The 19070-nt window shown below is 35.2% G+C and overlaps 3 protein-coding genes across 5 annotated transcripts in view; 1 reads left to right on the top strand and 2 right to left on the bottom strand.

The window, feature by feature from the left end:
* The window catches only part of LOC132603848 (uncharacterized), a 6743-nt gene extending 6200 nt beyond the window's left edge, over positions 1–543 (top strand). Inside the window, exon 10 of the mRNA XM_060317131.1 lies at positions 196–543. The gene's annotated coding sequence lies outside the window, so the exon portion shown is untranslated. The remainder of the gene's footprint in view (positions 1–195) is intronic.
* Positions 544–4779: 4236 nt separating this feature from the next.
* LOC132603847 (probable DEAD-box ATP-dependent RNA helicase 48) lies at positions 4780–12913 on the bottom strand. 3 transcript variants are annotated; one of them, XM_060317129.1, is made up of 11 exons: positions 11610–12913; positions 11406–11512; positions 10976–11031; positions 10657–10881; positions 7280–7486; positions 7027–7110; positions 6774–6869; positions 6423–6638; positions 5752–5934; positions 5105–5327; positions 4780–5049 (listed from the first exon to the last, which is right to left on the bottom strand). In XM_060317129.1, exons 1-11 carry the CDS (start codon positions 12839–12841, stop codon positions 5009–5011), a joined length of 2670 nt encoding a protein of 889 aa, XP_060173112.1. In that variant the 5' UTR covers positions 12842–12913; the 3' UTR covers positions 4780–5008. The 3 variants fall into 3 exon arrangements, with proteins under 3 accessions (XP_060173112.1, XP_060173111.1, XP_060173113.1); XM_060317128.1 differs by having other exon boundaries at positions 4780–4992; XM_060317130.1 differs by having other exon boundaries at positions 4904–4992; positions 5050–5327; positions 11610–12912.
* Positions 12914–16732: 3819 nt separating this feature from the next.
* On the bottom strand, positions 16733–18004 carry LOC132601765 (uncharacterized). Its single transcript, XM_060314831.1, has one exon. It carries the CDS (start codon positions 18002–18004, stop codon positions 16733–16735), a length of 1272 nt encoding a protein of 423 aa, XP_060170814.1.
* Positions 18005–19070: the final 1066 nt, after the last annotated feature.

Raw genomic sequence — 19070 nt, 5'->3', positions numbered from 1 at the left:
GTGCTTGAAATATGGCTCGCTGTAAACCCCTCCAACAGCACTGCATAACTATGTCGCTGGCTTTTGATTTCAAGGATCAAAGAAGTCGTTTTTTGAGATCCAATAAATAATTTTCCATTTTTTGTGTTTCTCATGGCAGACATAGTTTTCATAGAGTAGGGAGAAAATTAATCTTTCAACTTGGTATTGCAACAGGTAGGAAAGTACCAGTTGCCTCATATCAAGATTGTCATACATCTGGGAATTCACCTTGAAATGCTTCAAAATGAAATGTTGGACTGCTTGGAGAACTTACTAATAGAATCTTCCTATGTAGATGTACTATAGTACACGTGGTTTTTCACATTTGTATCATAATGTATCCGATGGATCGAAAAGCTAGCTGGTTTCTCCACCGGTAAGGCTATAATTGCTTAGGATAGAAAATAAGGGAGAAAAATTTACCTTATTGGCTGCTTTTGAATCTAGCTAGTTGACTTCTTTGCACCGCAGTTTTTGTTTTGAATGGACATAATTTAATCAAAAGTCGGTCGGTGATCCCAATGTGATTGGTTATTAGCAATATTAGAAAATTTTCTTTTGGCATGTACCTCCCTGTTCACTATCTGTGGCCTTTTATTATTATCTTAATAAGTTACAAAACATATACTCCTTCTGTTTCAATTTGTTTGAACTTATTTCCCTTTTAGTTCGTGCCAAAATGAATGACCTCTTTCTTAATTTGGAAACAAATTCACTTTATGAATGATTTACAGCCACACAAATTTTCAAGGCTTATTTTGAACCATAAGTTTCAAAAATCTTCCCTCTTTCTTAAATGTCGTGTCCAGTCAAATGAGTTTATATAAATTGAAACGGACGGAGTATATCTTTAAAGGTCACATGATGCAGCATTTGACTACTTTTTAACTGGATCAAGTTTCCTGCCAAAAAGAGCTGCTCCTACAGTCTATGACTGAACAGGAATTACAAGAAGAAGAAAAAATTGTACATTTTAGTTAATGAATGCATAAAACTTCAAAAACAGAAAGGAGAAGAAAGCTTATCAGTTCAATGAAATATAGTAACAAAAGACTTTCCATTACTAGTTACTATTTCCTAGTATACACTTGTGATTGCCACTATACAATCAAAAAGAAGAAAAAACCATAAAGAATAAACACAATATAACACAACTAACTGCAAAACCTGTGATTTTGGAGAGACAGTAAGATGAGTGAAGTAAACAATCAATTCAACTCAATTGTGTAAAGGGTTTGGTCCTCCCGGAACAGCATGATGCGAAACTCTGTAGCTTTGTTCAACAGCTTCATTTCTTGATGCTTTAGGATCTGTTGAAAATCTGGAATCTAAGTCTCCTTCGAATCTTTGTTTTGTGCTTGTAATGGTGATTTCTTGGATGTTGTGGCAACTTGAGAATTGGCTCACAATGACAATCAATATGATTAGTAGTAAAAATGGAGCAGAAGGGTACTGAGCTTTCATGACTATGGTGATAGGAAGTAGAAGAAGAATTAGAAAAATGAGCTTATTCAGTTGTACAGACTGATGAGTTGTCTCATTAAATATGCGTTGAAAAACATATGGTGCAGACAAGAGCTGAAATTAAATAAATACTAGCTAGTCTTGGCCTTTGTGAAAATGACAAGTGTGCCCTCAAAATTTTTCATTATTAATGGTGAACAGTTTAAGAACACTCAATTTTGAATGTAAATGCACCTAGTAAACGGAAGTCTTGGGTTCGAGTCCATCTTGGGTACGAATTCGCATTTAGTTGGGTCCCAATACCGATACCCGACATTGGGTAGCAATTTTTTAAAACAAATGCACCTGGTCAACCAGTTAATCTGCTGTGTAAATGCCGAAAAAAGGTTTCAATTTAATCTTGCGAAAGTCAATAGTACGAGTTGAAATTTCCAATTATAAACAAGTGTAGCGAAAGAAGGTTGAAATGCCAACAAGCCTTTATCATTTAAATTCACCCGATCCCTGGCCTTGGAAGCCGTCCATTCAAGCCTTCCTAGTTTCTTTTTATTTTATTTTTATTTTTTATCAGACTTTCTAAATAGACATGATATGGTTTTCAAGCTTCCAAGCCTGGGTTAGTATGTAAGTAAGTTTCAATGAAATTGCTTTAAAGGTAATCAGGAAAGTCAAAGATGAAAAAAGCAGAAATGGTCAATTTGTAAATGGAGTGACAGTGAATAACATGAGAAATTTGTAGAAACGATATAAAGAATAAGATTTGTGTACTTTTTGAAGAAAAACATGCGAAGTTTAATTACTCCCTCTGTTTACTTTTACTTGTTCAGTATTTAAAAATAGATTTTTATTTTATGTCATTTTTAACATATCAAGAAAAGATTTTTTTTTTATCTATTTACTCATAGTATTAATTGCTTACTTTAAATTATTTTTCAAATTCAATAAAAATATGCATCAGTTAATATGAATATATTGATAAATTATGTATTTTATTTATTATTTTTTAATGGATGTATAAAATCAAAAATGAACAAAGTAAAAGTGAACGGGGTGGTTATATGAATTTTATCTAAAGAAGCGGGATATGTAATGAGTTTTCATTTTTCAGATAATTATTTTTTGCGGGATATTGCGTGTTTGAGAAGACAGGGCATCCATATTAAAACAACATTTCGTTTTCAATTTTTGTTACTTAGCAAACATGACGTCAGTTTTGAGCCCAAGGGCCCTTCTTCATCATCCAATTGTCAAAAGCTCATTCGTTTAAAGGACCCACATAAATAAACTGTTCATTTGCACGATTGTCTTTAATTTTTGGCCCTCAAATTGGTGGCCTTTACCTAATATCTTGAGGTTTTGGGTTCAAATTTCGGCTCAATAAAAAAAAATTACAAGATAAAGTTTCGTAATAAAATTAGGCTTATTCGGGTAAAAGTTAAGCCTTAAAGGCAAAGTTTTACAAAATTTCAACTAAATAAAAAAAATTTGTCTTAATGCAAACCTCTACCTTAAGAGAGAGTTTTGCTTTCAGGTATAAGGTTAAGGTAGAGTTTTGTCATGCCTGAAGGCAAACTCTACCTGATCAGGCAGAATTTCAAACTGTGCCTTAATGCAGAGTTTGCCTCAAACTCTGCCTTGCAAATCTAAACTCTATCTTACTATTTTTTTTAAAAAATTTTAACTAAACGGGAATTCGAACCCGAAATTAAAGAGTTTTTAGCGAAGGGCAAAAATTAAAGACCAGTGCCTTTGAAGGGCATTTCGCACAAAAAATTGAAATAAACTCAGAACAGTATGATGAATGAAGAAAATAATACTCCCTCGGTCACATAATAAGTGTCACCTTAGCAAAAAAAAAAATATTCCATTAGGACCCGTTTGGCCATGAGAAGTTTCATTTTTTTCCGATTTTTTTTTTACTTTATTTGAAGATCAGTGTTTGGCCATGAAAATTCCAAATACAACTTCAAGTTGTATTTGGATTTTGAAAAACACCAAAAATCTTATTTTCACTTTCATTACATTCAAACAACCAAATATTCTTTGCAAAAACTATAATCAAACACAACTCCAACTTCAAGATTCCAAATAAAGTGACTAATTTTTTGTTTTCATGGCCAAACGCCTACTAAGTGTCCTTAGGAAACCAAAACATAAATTGACTAGTTTTTCCAACTCTACCCTTAGACAAAACTAACAAGTTAAAGTAACATATAAATGATGATTGAAAAAGTCACGTAGTAACTTGGTATTATTGGATTCCCAATGTCAACAGATTTACTACTTGTGCATGCTCTAATCAAGAAGAAAAAGTAATTTATTTTTATTATATGGGGTAATTTAGTAAACTTTCACATTGCATTATTGGTTTCTTAATATGCGTGTTTTTGGCTAAGATGACACTTACTAGTTACTATGAGACGGATGGAGTATATCGTGTAGAGGATTTGTCATCTTGGGAGCGGAGATGAATTCAGAATTTAAAGTTTGTAGGTTCTCATAACGATCTCAAATTAACTTACAATAATAATTGACTTCAATCAAATATTTAGTGAATTTTTAGTAATATATATAGGTCGAGTCAAAGGCTACTGAATTTTCGTGAACTAGTAAGTTGTGCTCTAGATACGCCACTGGTCGGAAACAATAAAAAGGGCGAAAACGTGATGAATTACTATACAAGAGGGTTGTTAAAATGAGCTGATTCACTTGAAAAGCTATGGCGTAGCCGTGCCGTGCAGATAAAAGAAGAATAGAGGCCTGCCTGAAAATTACAAAATACTCAGACCAATTGGTAATACTCAAAACAGTTTAAGTGCATGTGAATTGCACTTGTCAAAATGGTGCAGATCTCTAAGGTAGGATCAGAGGTGTAACTTAGAGCCCGTTTGGCTTAGCTTATAAGCTGTTTTCAGCTTTTTTGAGTGTTTAACTAGCCAGCTTATAAGCCATTTTGTGCTTAAAATAAGCCCAAAAAAATAAGTTGGCCCGTTTAGCTTAGCTTAAAAAAAACAGTTTATAAGCTTTTCAAAAAAAAATTAAGTTGGGGTTAAAAAATAAGTTGGGCAACCCCAACCTACTTTTTTTTTGCTTATAAGTTATTTTCAGCTTATAAGCTGTTTTTTTTAAGCCCATCCAAACAGGCCCTTAATAGGAAAAAGAGGAGTAAGAGAAATTTTACCACAATTTTGGGTCATGTATTCATTTAACGGAACCGAATCTGTCAAAAAGATTTAACACATTCACAAGATGCGGAAATTTGTCATGAATAGACACAAACGTAAGAACAGTTCATTCAGCACTCCAATATTTACATTCATTTCAAGATTTAACACAATCACAAGATGTCCAAACAGTCGAAAGACCAAATACAAGTCCTGCTAATGTTGTTTCCTGATCTATGTTAAAGAATCCTTAAAACTTGTACCAATTGGCTCTAGACAAACCACTGCATGTTCAGTTCACCAAGAGTAATTTGCACATAACTGTGGATGCTGCTACTTTCGCCTGGCATAAAAAACTTTTAATTTAATTTAAAACCAAAGAACCCCGTGCTACTTTCGCCTGGCATAAAAAACTTTTAATTTAATTTAAAACCAAAGAACCCCGTGCTACTTACGTATCCGGATGCCGGGAATATCTTTCAATCCCATCTTTAGAGCTGTTCTACGGAATAGCGAAGGAGGCTTTTGCAAACCAATAGACTCGCTAAACTGGTTAGCTAACTCAACAAGCGTTGTCTTGTCTCTGCCTATTTCCCTTAGTGAGTTATAATAACCAAGCCAAGCGTGATAAGCTGCTTCTTTGATACTCGTATCCATCTTTCCCATTGCTTCTTCCATCTGCAATTATCACATCATAATAAACAAACTGCTAACAAATGATTTCCAGCAGTAAGTGAAACAATTATTTCCAGTGGGCGGATCAGGCATGGGGATAACACTCTTGTTCAGTTGTTTGTGATGACAGGTGGAATTTAAAGAACATTAGAAAGTAATTCATCTACGACACAAACTTGAGGTTGCCAGGCACAAGAAATAAAGTTTTTTACAATCACAATTGATTGAAACCAAACTTAAATGCTAATGGCTTGAAATAAAATCAAGAACAGGACCTCTCAAGAGTCCCGCTTATTCAAAAAAAAAAAAGCTTCTCAGAAGTCCAGCATACTAATCCAAGATCTTATTATGATCCTCTCTAACTAGTGAGTTTCCTTTAATTTTCTCAGTGCATAGAAAAAATAAATGTGTTTATGAAGCATCTAACCTTGACTTTAACACGAGGATCAAGTTGTTGAACAGGCCAGCTTTCCATGGGGAGGTCTTTTATGTCATCCAAGAAATATTGTTCCCAAGGTGCAAGCAACAGGATACCTTCTCCTTCTTTGCCTTCTCGCCCAGTTCTTCCAAGCCGGTGTATATACTGCTCTCGATCAACAGGAATACCAACCTGATAAACAGAGATATTTCAATGTGAGGGATAGAGGAAGGATAACGGCCCCACCAGAAGGAAAGGAAACTGAGTTCCCACATGATGCACACTTCTTGATTATCAGACCGCTAAACTGATCATCAGTTTACAAATAGGCAGGAAACACTTTTTTTTTTTTAATAACCGTGGTGTTCGGACTAGCTTGCGCGCACCTCGACTAATTCCATGGAGGCAGGAAACACTTTAAATGAGAAATGACGTAAATTATCTGAAGGACGTTTTTTTCTTATTTTTTCCTTTTAAGAGAGGTCATGTTAGGCAGACATTGAACCCAAAATTATTTAGCCATGTTAGCCACGTTAGCTGCATTCTTCATGTTCATTGTTCCCAATATCAGCTTTAGCTTGTTTATAAGCAAAAAGATTATTCAAAAGAATAATCAAAGATAACGTTTAAATTTTCAAGAAATTATCAATGTGCATCATAAGCTCTCTGAATTGATTTACCTGAATTACCAGCGTAACATCAGGATAATTCATCCCTCGAGCTGACACATCAGAGCTAATAAGAATTACACGTTTTGTTTCCTTGAATTCATCGGAGATTCGAGTACGATAAAGCTGAGGTTTTCTGGAATGGATCTCCCTCACATTCATTTTCATCTCGCGGAAAAGGGAAAACATGAGGGATGTCATCATAGCTGTTGTACAAAAAACAATGACCTGTATGACAGTCAAAAGTTCAAAGAAGATCAAAATAGATATGAGAAAATAAACATCACAACCAAGAAAGCAGATGGTATTACAAAAAGCTTCAAAAGTGCAAGCAAATAAATTCCAACAATAAGAACTAATTACCTTGTAATCAGGCACTTCTGATATATGGCTTGACAAAAGATGGTGCACAAGTTGAAAATGTTGTTCATGTTGTGCAACTAGATAAAATTGCTTAACCTGCTTATAAGCCCATGCATTTAAGATAGAACTCAAAAATATAACCACATTGCAAATAAAGAAGTTACATTGAATCCAGAACCTAACAGTCTAAATTTTCTGTAAAGAAGCAGGAACCTATTCCGTATCTTTAGCAGAAACCGAATTTAACACATACCTTTGGATTGGTTTCCAGACCAAGCCCCACTGTGTCGACAAAGCCATATTCTCTTTTCAGAACAAGTTGAGATATGCGACGGACCTGCATTTTCATAAAATTTCTTTCAACCAGCAGGAAGTTTACAAATTCACTAGAAAGACCTAAGTTCTTGGATTACACAGCAACAGTCAGATTCTTTTATTATGGTTGTGTTGCACCAGATTGCACACACTTACAAATATTAACAAGACGAAACGAGGAAAATACTAACCTCCTTTGGGACGGTAGCTGAAAAGAGTAAAGACTGCCTTTGCCGAGGCAAGCAATCAACAAGTTTCTCTATGTCTTTCCGGAACCCGAGGTCCAGTAAGTGATCAGCTTCATCAAGTATAAGCATCTTCAATCCCATTAATCGTGTAGAGAAGCCAGACTTGTTCTCAATGTGATCTAATAATCTACCAGGTGTCGCAACTATAATCTACAGAAATAGCAATAAGCCACAATGAACTTAGATGCCAGCTAAATACACAGAAAAAAAAAAACAGCAACATGCACAACATCCATAAGAGGTCAGCTAAATAATAATAGAAGAAACATTCACAAAGCTTTAGCAGTTTTGACCCTGAAATATTAATATTGCTGCATGAAAAATAGTATCTGGTTTGGTAGTAAATACTCGCTTAGGTTGAAACATGTCCCGAGTTCAATTCTCAGAATGACCCATTTGATTATCTAGCCCTAAAATCGCATGGAGGAAAATTGTGTTAAAAGACCCATAATCTCTAGGAACTAATGCAAACCTGGCAAAGAATAGAAGATGAGAGAAACAAAAGCTCCAAAAATGTGATACCAACTAGTTAGATTAAGGCATGGTAATGTTCATACATTTACATTAAGTCTGCTGTTTGCCAAAAAATAAAAGGCTTTTCACTTTGTTTAGATATTTGTAAATCAGCAAAAAATAAAAAAATAGAGAACTTCTAGCATTAGACAACCCAGTGTTTTGGACGGCGCGCGGCGACAAAAGGCGACAAGGGCCTGCCTCGCCTTAAGGCGCGGCGAGGAGCTCGCCTTTTTGAAGTGCGGCGCCAATAAATACCAAAAAATTAAAATATTTAATTGCATATGTAAATAATCAAAATCTCACTAGCAATAACATATTAGCAAATATTTCAATTCAAAAATTAAAGGTAGATAGTAGATACTAAAAGTCTAGAACTTGAACCTACTGTTTATAACTGTATAACAAAATTTAAACAATTATTGAACAGAAAAAATAGGAGCAAAACAACCACTGCCTCACTGGTCCAAACAGAGAAAAAAAAAACAGAGGAGAAAAAAACAGAGCAATTAACAGAGGTGAAAAAAACTGAGGGTAAAAAAACTGAGGAGAAAAAACAGAAAAAGAAGAAGAGAATAGAAGAAGGAAAAAAAAAAAAAACCAGAGGTCGCCGGAAATAGGCCAGTTGTCGCCGGAAAAAAAGAAGAAGAAAGAAGAAGAACAGATGAAGAAGCAGAAGTCGAAAATACAGGAGGAAGAAAGAAGAAGAAAGAAGAAGAACTGAAGAAAAAGAAGAAGGAGAAAGAGACATACCTGAAACCTTGAAGGAGAAGAGAGGCAAACAAAAAACCCTAGCTGCTATTTTTATTTAAGTCCTCCACTTCTTTTAATTGTTTTTTTTTTAAAACCCTGCTCGCCCATTTCTGCTCGCCTCGCCTTGGCGCCATTAGCGCCTTTCTCGCCATTGGCGCGCCTTTTGAAGGTCTGCTCGCCATGGCCATGAAAGGCGCAGAAGCCTCGCCTCGCCACGCCTCTCGCCAAAGGCGACAAGGCGCTCGCCTTTAACAACACTGAGACAACCTCTATGTTATCCTTAAAAACAACTTATTTAGTATTGAAAATTTGCAATGAAACAAGAAGTAAGCCCAATGTATGGGAACAAATATCGAGGATCCTTATAGCCAACCTCAACTAGTTTATGATTGAGACGTAGTTGCTATTCCTGCAAGGAAACTAACATTAACAAGATGTTGCTCGGACCCTTCAAATTCCAAGACGCACCTGTGTTGGTTCAACAGATTTGGGTGTGGCATCCGCATGGTCAACTTACCTTGGGTGATTTGACTACATCTATGACCAAGAAGAATAGATTGATTGGGTATTTGGTTTGATTTTTAAGTTTTTGTCATATCTATAATATTAAGTGTTTATATAGAATTAAATTTTATTAGTTTTAGTTCAATAACTTCAATTAATATATATGTGGTGACATACATCTATTGGCCGTTATCCGCACTCGGATTCATACCCCCGAATCCTAAAATTTATGTGACAAAAAATCTGATCTCTAGCCGCACCCATATCGGGTACCCGCACATGAGTCGTTGCAACATATTTAACACCCTATTGTTGCTCAAACAGGTTATACTAGTTCTAAACATAGTTTCCTCTTCTTTTCTTTGGGGAATGGAGTAATGAGTTCTAAAACATGGTTACCAACCCCAGCCAGAAGATGAAGCGAGTGAGCTATCTTGCTTATCAGTCTAACCATAGGTTTAATGAATAAACTAAAAGTAGATTTTAAGCAGTTTTTTTTTTTAAAGACCATATGTTTAATGAATAAACTAAAAGTAGATTTTTAAGTAGTTAGAAAGGCTTTTTTAAAAAACTGGAAGTAGTTATAAAGACTATACATGCAAAACATGGAAATCATAGATGGCATACAACATTCTAAAACAAAAAGTTCATAAGAATCCCTTTTTAAGTACAAACTAGGACCTACACTTGCTTTAGGAAACACTACAGTTTTAAAGCTCGTAAAACTCTATAAGCCAATTTACATTGCTTTGCTAATAAAAAAATAAATAACAAATAAGGCAACTAAGCAGTTATATCTTGAAGTATATACAGCATAAGCTTTTGCTTCAAAACACCTCTTATTGTCCTTCCGTGGAGACCACATTATGCACAAAAGGAAGCAGTGTCCCAAATTTATTTAACAGACTATGAAAACGTACAGTCCCTCCCCATAGCAAAACATTCCTCAATTGCTGTCGGCATCACCACCAGTGATATGATCATGACCACTAATGTAATTATGGCAAGATATGTTAATAATTATTTACATTGAGGAAAGAAGAAAAAATTACTTATACGAATCCACCTTGGCTCTGTTTGAGTTCAAACAAGAAAAACGCTAGCCTGATTTTACGATGGGTTTGGGGTTGCATGGGTAGAAACCAGGCAGGGGTTTGCATGTTTTCCTAGGTCAACTGCTTGACAATCCAGCTAGGCACAGCCAGCTCAAGCCCCATTCTATTGTATTTTCTAGTCAAACTCAAACGGCAGGTCCAGGCCAAGTTTGACTGCTACTAAGATGACGCCTATAGCTAGACTGCCTAAACCTCATGAGCAACTTCTACTAATGAGTCAGAGATAACACACATGCCGTACTACAAGTCATCAAAATATTTGGCAAAACTTGCACATATCTTTTGTTGTACCCCCGTTTAACAGAATCACGTGTAAGTTTCTCAATATGTAATCTTGAAAGTGCCTGGGAGTTGCCTCTGAGCAAATTATCCACATCGAATTCATCTTTTACCATAAACTGAAGAATGTCCCAATACAGATAAATGCATATATACCTGACATGGGCTAGACTCTAGGCGTCTCTGATCCTCTTTGAACCGTGTCCCTCCAATTAGTGTCTGTACACCAATGCCTTCATGGTACTTTAACAAAACATTAGCTTCAGCGGCTATCTGACTAGCAAGTTCTCGCGTGGGACAGAGAATAAGTACATCTATCGGGGGGACCCTTTGGTTGCTCTTCTTACTTGAGGCCTTCAGAACTGTTTCAATGGCTGGAAGCTGTTGGCCTTTAATAGCATGCAATAAAAGAACAAGGAAGTGAAACATGCAAATAATCTGCAGGGAATAACAAAATAGGGAAGAACTAATTTACCAAAAAAGCAGCACTTTTGCCTGTGCCTGTCCTTGCTTTAACTAAAGCATCCTTTCCTGTAATTGGAAAAAGCAGAAGTGAGAACTAATCCATCCAAAAGAGATATTACAGGTCTAATCTTGGATTTGCTCATCAGTTAAACTTCTTGTGGATTTATTTTTTCAGGACAAATAATAATGAATTTATGGTTACGAACTAATCCATCCAAAAGAGATATTACAGGTCTAATCTTGGATTTGCTCATCAGTTAAACTTCTTGTGGATTTATTTTTTCAGGACAAATAATAATGAATTTATGGTTACACCAAGATTAAGGAATGAAACATGATACTCATCATCAAGACTATGTTTGTATGACGAAAAAAATAAATATTTACAGCAAAATCATTCTCTCAAATATTTGAGTAGTAGTAAACTAGTAAAAACATACCCTCAAGACAAGCAGTAAGTGTTGCCTCTTGCACTTTAGTCATTTGCACATAACCTGCTTCAGTAAGGGCCTTGACTGTCAAAGCAGATACATCATATTCATCAAACCTAATCGATCATACGCCACATTGTCACTGAAACATCATAATACATATGAACAATTTGCAATATCTAGTGGCAAACTTAAAAAAAATCATTTCTTTACCTTTTAGAGCTAAGTATCGTTTCCTTCTCATCTTCGCCTTCTTCTTCGGTTTCATTTTTCTGCATACTCCGCCCTTTAACCTCCTTCCTTATCGCCTCCACATGTAGTGATAAATCATCTTCATCTTCCACAAACTTCAACGGAACTCTCTTCTTCGTCTTCATATCATATTTCCCTAGAGCAGCACTACTCATCACCTTCACACTCCCTCTACTTTGTCCTTCCTCCACTTCCACCTCACTATCCTCATCATCCTCGTCATCAGTCGACTCCTCGGGATTATGTCGAAACCTTGGCCATCTCGTTTTACGCTCATCCCCCTTCACCGCCAATCCCTCTGAATTCGATTTACCCTCACTAGTTGAACTCTCATTTCTAGTAAAATCCAATTTTCTCCCGTTTCTCCTTTCCGTAGAATAGCATCTAAAATTCGAAAAACCATTCCAATTATTCACATTTCTATTCTCATTATTTTCCCTCCTCCATCCAAACATTAAAAAATCGCTCCGTCTCAACCAACTATCCGAATATGTAGACATTCTACTTCTCCAACTTTCCACAATATCATTCCTAACATCAGTACAAAAATGTCTACCTTTCTGGAAATTGTAATTTAGCGAAAGATCACTAGACTTAATATCTCTAAAATTCGAACATAATGGAATTCTAGTTTCATTACTAACATTAGTACAAAAATGTCTAGGTTTCTGAAAACTATAACTTGGCGACACATCACTAGACCTAATATCTCTAAAATTCTCATTTTCGGCGAAAACATTACTAACACTAGTACAGAAATGTCTAGCTTTTCGTAAACTATAATTGCCCGAAACATCACTAGACCTAACATCTCTAAAATTCGAATTTTCCTTCACCAATTTACGCAAATCAATAGGCTCTGGACGTTGTTGATGACTTGTCTGTGGAGTAGTATTAATGGGACCGTCGTGTTCATTCCACAAATCAATAGCACCTTCTTTCATGAACCTATCAGCTAGTGCTTTAATGTGGTCTTGTGGTGAAACAGGGCTATAATTGGGATTGGGCTGTTGTTCGTCGGGGGCCCTGTTGTCGGATAGTTTGGCCCGGATTTGAGATCTTATTCGGGCCTGATAAAGCTGTTTTTCTTGATCGAGTAGACGGTTTTCTTTCTCACGGGCTTTTTTCTCGTGCAGGCGTTTCCATTGCCATTTGTTTAGACCACCTGGGAATGTACGAGGTCCGCCACCCATTTGAACAATGAAAATTGGAGTAAACTCTTCTGTGATGAAGAAAGAAAGCTGATAGAGAATTGAAGAGGGGTTTAGTTAGGGTTTAAGACTTAAAGAGGATTCATACTTTGACCCCTTACTTTTACTGTAATTACATTGAGACCCTGTTTATTTCTATTATTCACCCATGTACAAAGTTTTTAAAATTCGTAACTAAAATAATTAGTAGGCGTTTGGTCATAGAAACCAAAAAAAAAAAAAAACACTTTTTGGGGAATTTTGGAGTTGTGTTTGGCCATAATTTTTGCAAATCGTTTTTTTTTTGTTGGAATGTACTTATTTTGGTTGTGAAAAACTTGAAAAATAATTTTTTCTTGTTTTTCAAATTCCAAATAGAACTTCAAGTTGTATTTGGAATTTTCATTGTCGAACACTAATTTTTGAAAAAAGTGAAAAAATATTCCGGAAAAAAGTTAATAATTCGTTGAGCTCTACAGAAGTGGAATACAACTTTATTTCCTATGAAGTAGAAAAATTAAATTAAGAAATATGACAGCTTTGAACTGCTAAGCATAAACAATTCTCTAATTTTGTGTAGGAACTGGTTGTATCGAATGCTGACTTGTATTGAAGATTTTAGGTACATTCAAGGACAAACTTCTTTTTAAGTGGTGAATAATGTGATAATTCGATGATTTTCTGGTTTAGGAGTCCGAATCATATTTCGAGACTTCAATTCTAGTAGCTCGGGATAACTATTTGGGACTTGTCTACAAAATTTGGTAGATGGTTCGGATGGATTTGGAACGCATTCCGCATAAATGGCATTTTTAGAAAAACGAAGAAATTGACCCCTCATTTTGTGCATATGTGGTCCAAATGATAATTTGACCGCACAGTTAGGTCTGTATCATTATTTGTGACTCGTAGAAACTAGTTTCATCCAATTCAGAGCTCATTTGATATGTTTTAGACAATTAAAAGTGAAATGTACAGATTTTTCTAGTGCAACAAATATAAAAATATCAGATCAAGTTGTGTTATACAAGAAAATCTAGTGGAGACTCTTCATTATTTTTATTTTTTAGGATTTTGAGTCTTCGAGAAGCATAGCTTGTGAGAAAAAATGTTAAAGATCATTATGGATTAAGGAGAAACACTAAGGTCCCGTTTGGACATGGTTTGAAACCATTGGTTTCAAATCATGTTTGGACATACAATTTAGATATTTTAAGTTGTATTTTCTCTTATAGGCATAAAAACCCCACAAATTATAAAAACTATCAAAACATTCTCAATTCTTATACAATCTTACCAAATGAATAAATCATAATTTATAACAAAATTAGTACACTACTAGAAGGTTTTTCTAAAAAATGCAACATCAATTAATCAAACTTTACTTCAATAAAATCAAAAATTTAACATGAATAGTAATGTAACTACTATTTAATATAATCTTTCCACATAAATTAAAGGTTGGTAGACATAAATAAAGGTTGGTGGAAGTTAATGAGATTGGTAAATGATTGATGGAGGTAATTGTTAAAAATATTTACCAACTTATGGGTCTTTTTTTACAAAATATTAACTTATGGGTTAAATTTTGTATTTAAAAAAGTTGAAACCACGGTTTCAAACCCCAAACCATGCTTTTTGGATGATTTGGGTTCAAACCATGGTTTCAAACCATGACTGAAAACTGATGATCAAACGCTGATTTGAAACCATGGTTTGAAAATTGATGGCCAAACGACTACTAAGGTAACGTTTTCACACTTTCTTTGATCATTATAACGTATTCGGAGAATCTAGCACCAAAATCATCAGATTTTGATGGGTCCTGTTTTGGCGCAAAATTTTGGGAAAATGCACAATTCACTAAACTATTTTCAAATCAAAATCAGATTTTGAATATGAATTAGGATCCTTGAGTTATCGATTTCATGGAATATAAAATTTATTAAATTCTGAATTGTTAACAAGATTTTACTTGATATTGAAAAAATGAGTATATGCATTGTTTCTCTACTATATGTTTCTATTCTCGTGATTTTTTACATATAAATTTATACTTTGAGTCGAAAATACCGGGTTCAATGGACCAGATGTTTGTGTGCTACACCCGCCTTTGTTTACACCAAACTAAACGATTAACCTATGAATCCACAAGTCTAAGTGATAACATATAAATGTGTATATGCAAGACATATGTCGTATATTCATTTGTTTTGTATAAACACTCGATGCGGTTAAGTTTTTACCCTTATCTAATTCTCGCACAAACTTGAATAAGGAAATAACATTTCACGTACGTACTTTAGAACATCTCTATAACAGGAATAAGCTAAGTTCCACACACCACAAAGGTCTAAACATCATGAGTAACTCAACGGAAAAGACAAATTACCATAAACTAGATCACGGAGCATACACTAGAGTTCATACAACGAACTGTCAAATTAAAAGAGTAGACACTAATGTAACTCGAGCTAAGGTAAATTGCACTTAATTTGTTTTAAGGATCAATTAAACAAAAAAAATATCATAAGCAAAGATTGATGGAATTAATGAGGGGAAAGAGATTGAACGCATCACAGAGTTGATTAAGGAAAGGCACATCCTTAATGAATTAAGCAGCGTGTATGATATATGAGGTTAATGAAAATGATGCTGATTAAGGATTGCCGCAGTTGAGGAAGAATCTTTGAGTCAAGGAAGATTGTATTCAAAATTTAGAATGAACTTATGAAGAATTGAGTAATTCAAAAGATTTAACAGATCATGACTACGTGCAAAGATTATGGAAGAATCGAAAAATATTGAAGCACATAAAACAAAATGACCCATTTTAATATTGCGATATATATAGGCTTAGTATAAGCACTATAGTTTTATAATCATAAGAATGCTAACATGTTAGTCTCTAGATTGGTTTACTCAAAACACCTCAGGCAAAGCCTACTGCTAAATCTCTTAAGGAGTCCTTGGATACTCAAAAACATAAATAATTAGTTTGCTTTTGTAGCTATATATCTATGGTATGGTAATTGCAAGACATGATTGTAAACACCATCAGAGCACAATATGACAAATCCACCAAGCTCTCTTTAAGTTACTCGAAGCTTTATTCCAAATAGATTGATTTGTCTATCGATGCCAAAGTTATAACGGTCTAACGGGAAGGGCGACCTAGAACAACACATCTCCTATTTTGTAAAAAGTGCACTGTTGCACACCTCCATCTACTTGATATAATTTGAGTATATTAACCCAATCAATCCTATTGAATTTCACTTCATCCAAGTGCTAGTATCACAATTTGAACTCAAACATAAATAATCAAATATCAAACCCATAAATAATCATGTATATTCAGGACACATTATCATTTATCCTCTGTCCAAAATTAAATAAAATAATCCCCTTAAATATAACTTTTTTCATCATAAAATCTATCTTAAGTCTTAATTGGCTTTTCTGAAGAACTTGGTGCAATTAACAAAAAGAGGTACATGACTACAAATAATTAAAACAGAGAATGAAAATACGATGGACCAAAAATTTCATATACTACCAAACAGTAACATGCAAAACTAAGCAATTAAAGACTCTCAATTACCACTGTAAGCAAGAAAAATAACATGAACTTGAATCAAATCTACGCTGTTCATTTCTCATAGACTACATTTCTGATTCCAATATGCATAAGCTGGTGACCAAATGTGCATTTAACTCGTACAACTAAAACAAGACAAAAGAATGGCTATAGTACGTAAGATGGAAACCACTAAAGCATTTGCCCCCATCAATTACACAAAAATCACACCCCAATACTATATCCATGATAAAGCTAAAACTAATGAAAAATTCAATTGAGTAACTTTTGCAATGATATCAGAAAAATGACCTTCAGTTATTATTTTTAGAGCCACGTGTCGAACTCCGAGTAACTCTTTTAGAAGCCTCCCCATTTTCCTCTTTCTTAGGTGTTTCTGAAACAGATGAATTTCCCTTTTTAGCCTTCTTAGATTTTGGTGGTTCCGGGTCAGCAGGAGGAGTCGGGTTAGAACCCATTTTAGCTTTTCCTTTAGCCTTCTTGGTTTTTGGCGGTTCCGGGTCAGAAGTCGGGTCAGAACCCATTTTGGCTTTGCCTTTAGCCCTCTGGGATTTTGGCGGTTCCGGGTCAGCATCAGAAGTCGGGTCAGAACCCATTTTGCCTTTGCCTTTAGCTCTCTTAGATTTTTGTGATTCCGGGTCAGCAGCAAGAACCGGGTCAGAACCCATTTTAGCTTTGCCCCTAGAAGTGGACATTGAATCTTTAGCCTTCTTTGATTTTGGTGGTTCCGGGTCAGCGTCAGAACCCATTTTGCCTTTGCCCCGGCGAGTCGAGCTAGAAGTGATGGACATTGTACCTTTAGCCTTCTTGGATTTTGGTGGTTCCGGGTCATCAGAATCCGGGTCAGAACCCATTTTAGCTTTGCCCCGACGAGTATTCTTGATTTTAGAGTCTTCCATTTTTACCCTTTTCTTTGATGATTGCATGGATGTCGAAGTACTTCCCACCTCAAAAATACTTCTTCTAGTTTTCTTCGACTTGGGTGACGTACTATCATCCATTTTACCTTTGCCTTTAAGACGCCGAATCATGCCACGTGTCCGAACACCGGTAGTCGGCAAATCCGCCGGAGAAGACGGAGCTGTTTTACCCTCAGAGATAGTTAATTCCGATACCTTAGTAGTAAGTAAATGAACCTGACGACCAGTAATTCGAGTCGAGCTACGTGTCACAATTGGCCCCACATTTGGCGTTTTCTTGGGTGGTGTTTGGGGTTTCTTGAACTTGGATTTTTGAGAGACAGCAAGAGGAGAGTTGAGTATACGATTGGAGCTTCTAGTAGCAATGGCGGTGGTGGGCTCCATATTTGCTTTTTTCTTGGAAGAAGAAGAAGCGTTGCCATTATCAGAGGTGTTAGTTTTGCGTTTCTTGGACTTGGGTGGTACTTGAGGATCAGAAATAGAATCTAGTTTGGCTTTGTTACTACGAGTAGAGCTTCGAGTAGTAACAACGGTGGGTGGTTGAGTATCAGAATTAGAATCCAATTTTGCTTTGCCACTGCGAGTAGAGCTACGAGTAGTAACAATGGCGGGTGGCTCCATAGTTTTCTTTTTCTTGGGTGCCATTTGAGAACAGAGCTTTCTTTCTTCTTGTTTCTTTGTGTACAGTTTGTTGTATTTTTGAGTTAAGACGGTTATGGGGATTGACAGAGAAATAGAGTAGTTATAGAACTGACTTTGAGTTGATAGTCTATGACTACTTAGACTTATATTTCAGTACATATCTTTCCCTCGCTTTTGGGCTCCCTATTCAAAATGCCGTGATACAATAAAGCTTTCTTTCAAACATAAAAAAAAAAATATACGGTCCTTATAAAACACATTCAACTTTTAATTACTTAAAATATGCAATTTTGATCCTCGTCTCTATCACTAATTTTCAAAATTATTAACCACTCTACTGTTTAATTATACATGTGTTATGTTAAATTAATATTGTCACTCTGTATTTGAGGATAGTAGTCCAAATATAACATATTTCTTACAAAAAGGGATCAAAAGCACACATTTTAATTAATTGAAGGTCGGATGTGTTGAGTCATACTCCGTCTGTCTTAATATATTTGTTGCATTTTTCATTTACGTGCCCATTAAGAAAACATCTATAAGGGTAGCATTTTGACTATTTTACCCTCTTAACATATTTCATCATGTTATCTCTTCTCAATAAATATTGGTATATGAACTCACAAAATCAACCCATTGATGTAATTAATACAAGGGTAAAATAAAAAAAAAAATTACTTAATTTTATCTTGGGTAAATAAAACGATAAATATTTTGAGATTTTTAGTAAGGACGACAAATATTTTGAGACGGAAAGAATATCTCACAAGGATCAAATCAAAATTTACCTATAATTGAGGTTTCAAAAATGTTATTCTCCCTAAAATATATAAACAATAAAAAACTTAAAATGGTACTCCCTACTGTTTTTCTTTCAAATTACAATAACTTTAAATTCTTTTTTTTTTCTACTATTAATAAGCGGGGACGGGGAGGACCTTCCGCTTAATATGAGTTGACGGAAAAGCCCTCCGATTTCCAATTATACAACATGCTTGCCTGGGCACTTTGGTAACTTCATGTGCTGCTAGCTAGGGATACCTTCAAATAATCTTTAGACGAGTGT

Source organism: Lycium barbarum, chromosome 7 (genome assembly GCF_019175385.1).
Source record: "Lycium barbarum isolate Lr01 chromosome 7, ASM1917538v2, whole genome shotgun sequence".
Lineage (NCBI taxonomy): Eukaryota > Viridiplantae > Streptophyta > Magnoliopsida > Solanales > Solanaceae > Lycium > Lycium barbarum.
This window is presented reverse-complemented; position numbering and strand designations above follow the sequence as displayed.

Coding starts and splice junctions, on each gene's coding strand:
- LOC132603847 (XM_060317128.1), bottom strand. CDS start 12,841: ATGGGTGGCGGACCTCGTACATTCCCAGGTGGTCTAAACAAATGGCAA. Junction 7,487..10,656: donor TAGAGTCTAGCCCATGTCAG/GTATATATGCAT, acceptor CTATTTCTGTAG/ATTATAGTTGCGACACCTGG. Junction 6,870..7,026: donor GTCTGGAAACCAATCCAAAG/GTATGTGTTAAA, acceptor GCTTATAAGCAG/GTTAAGCAATTTTATCTAGT.
- LOC132601765 (XM_060314831.1), bottom strand. CDS start 18,004: ATGGCACCCAAGAAAAAGAAAACTATGGAGCCACCCGCCATTGTTACT.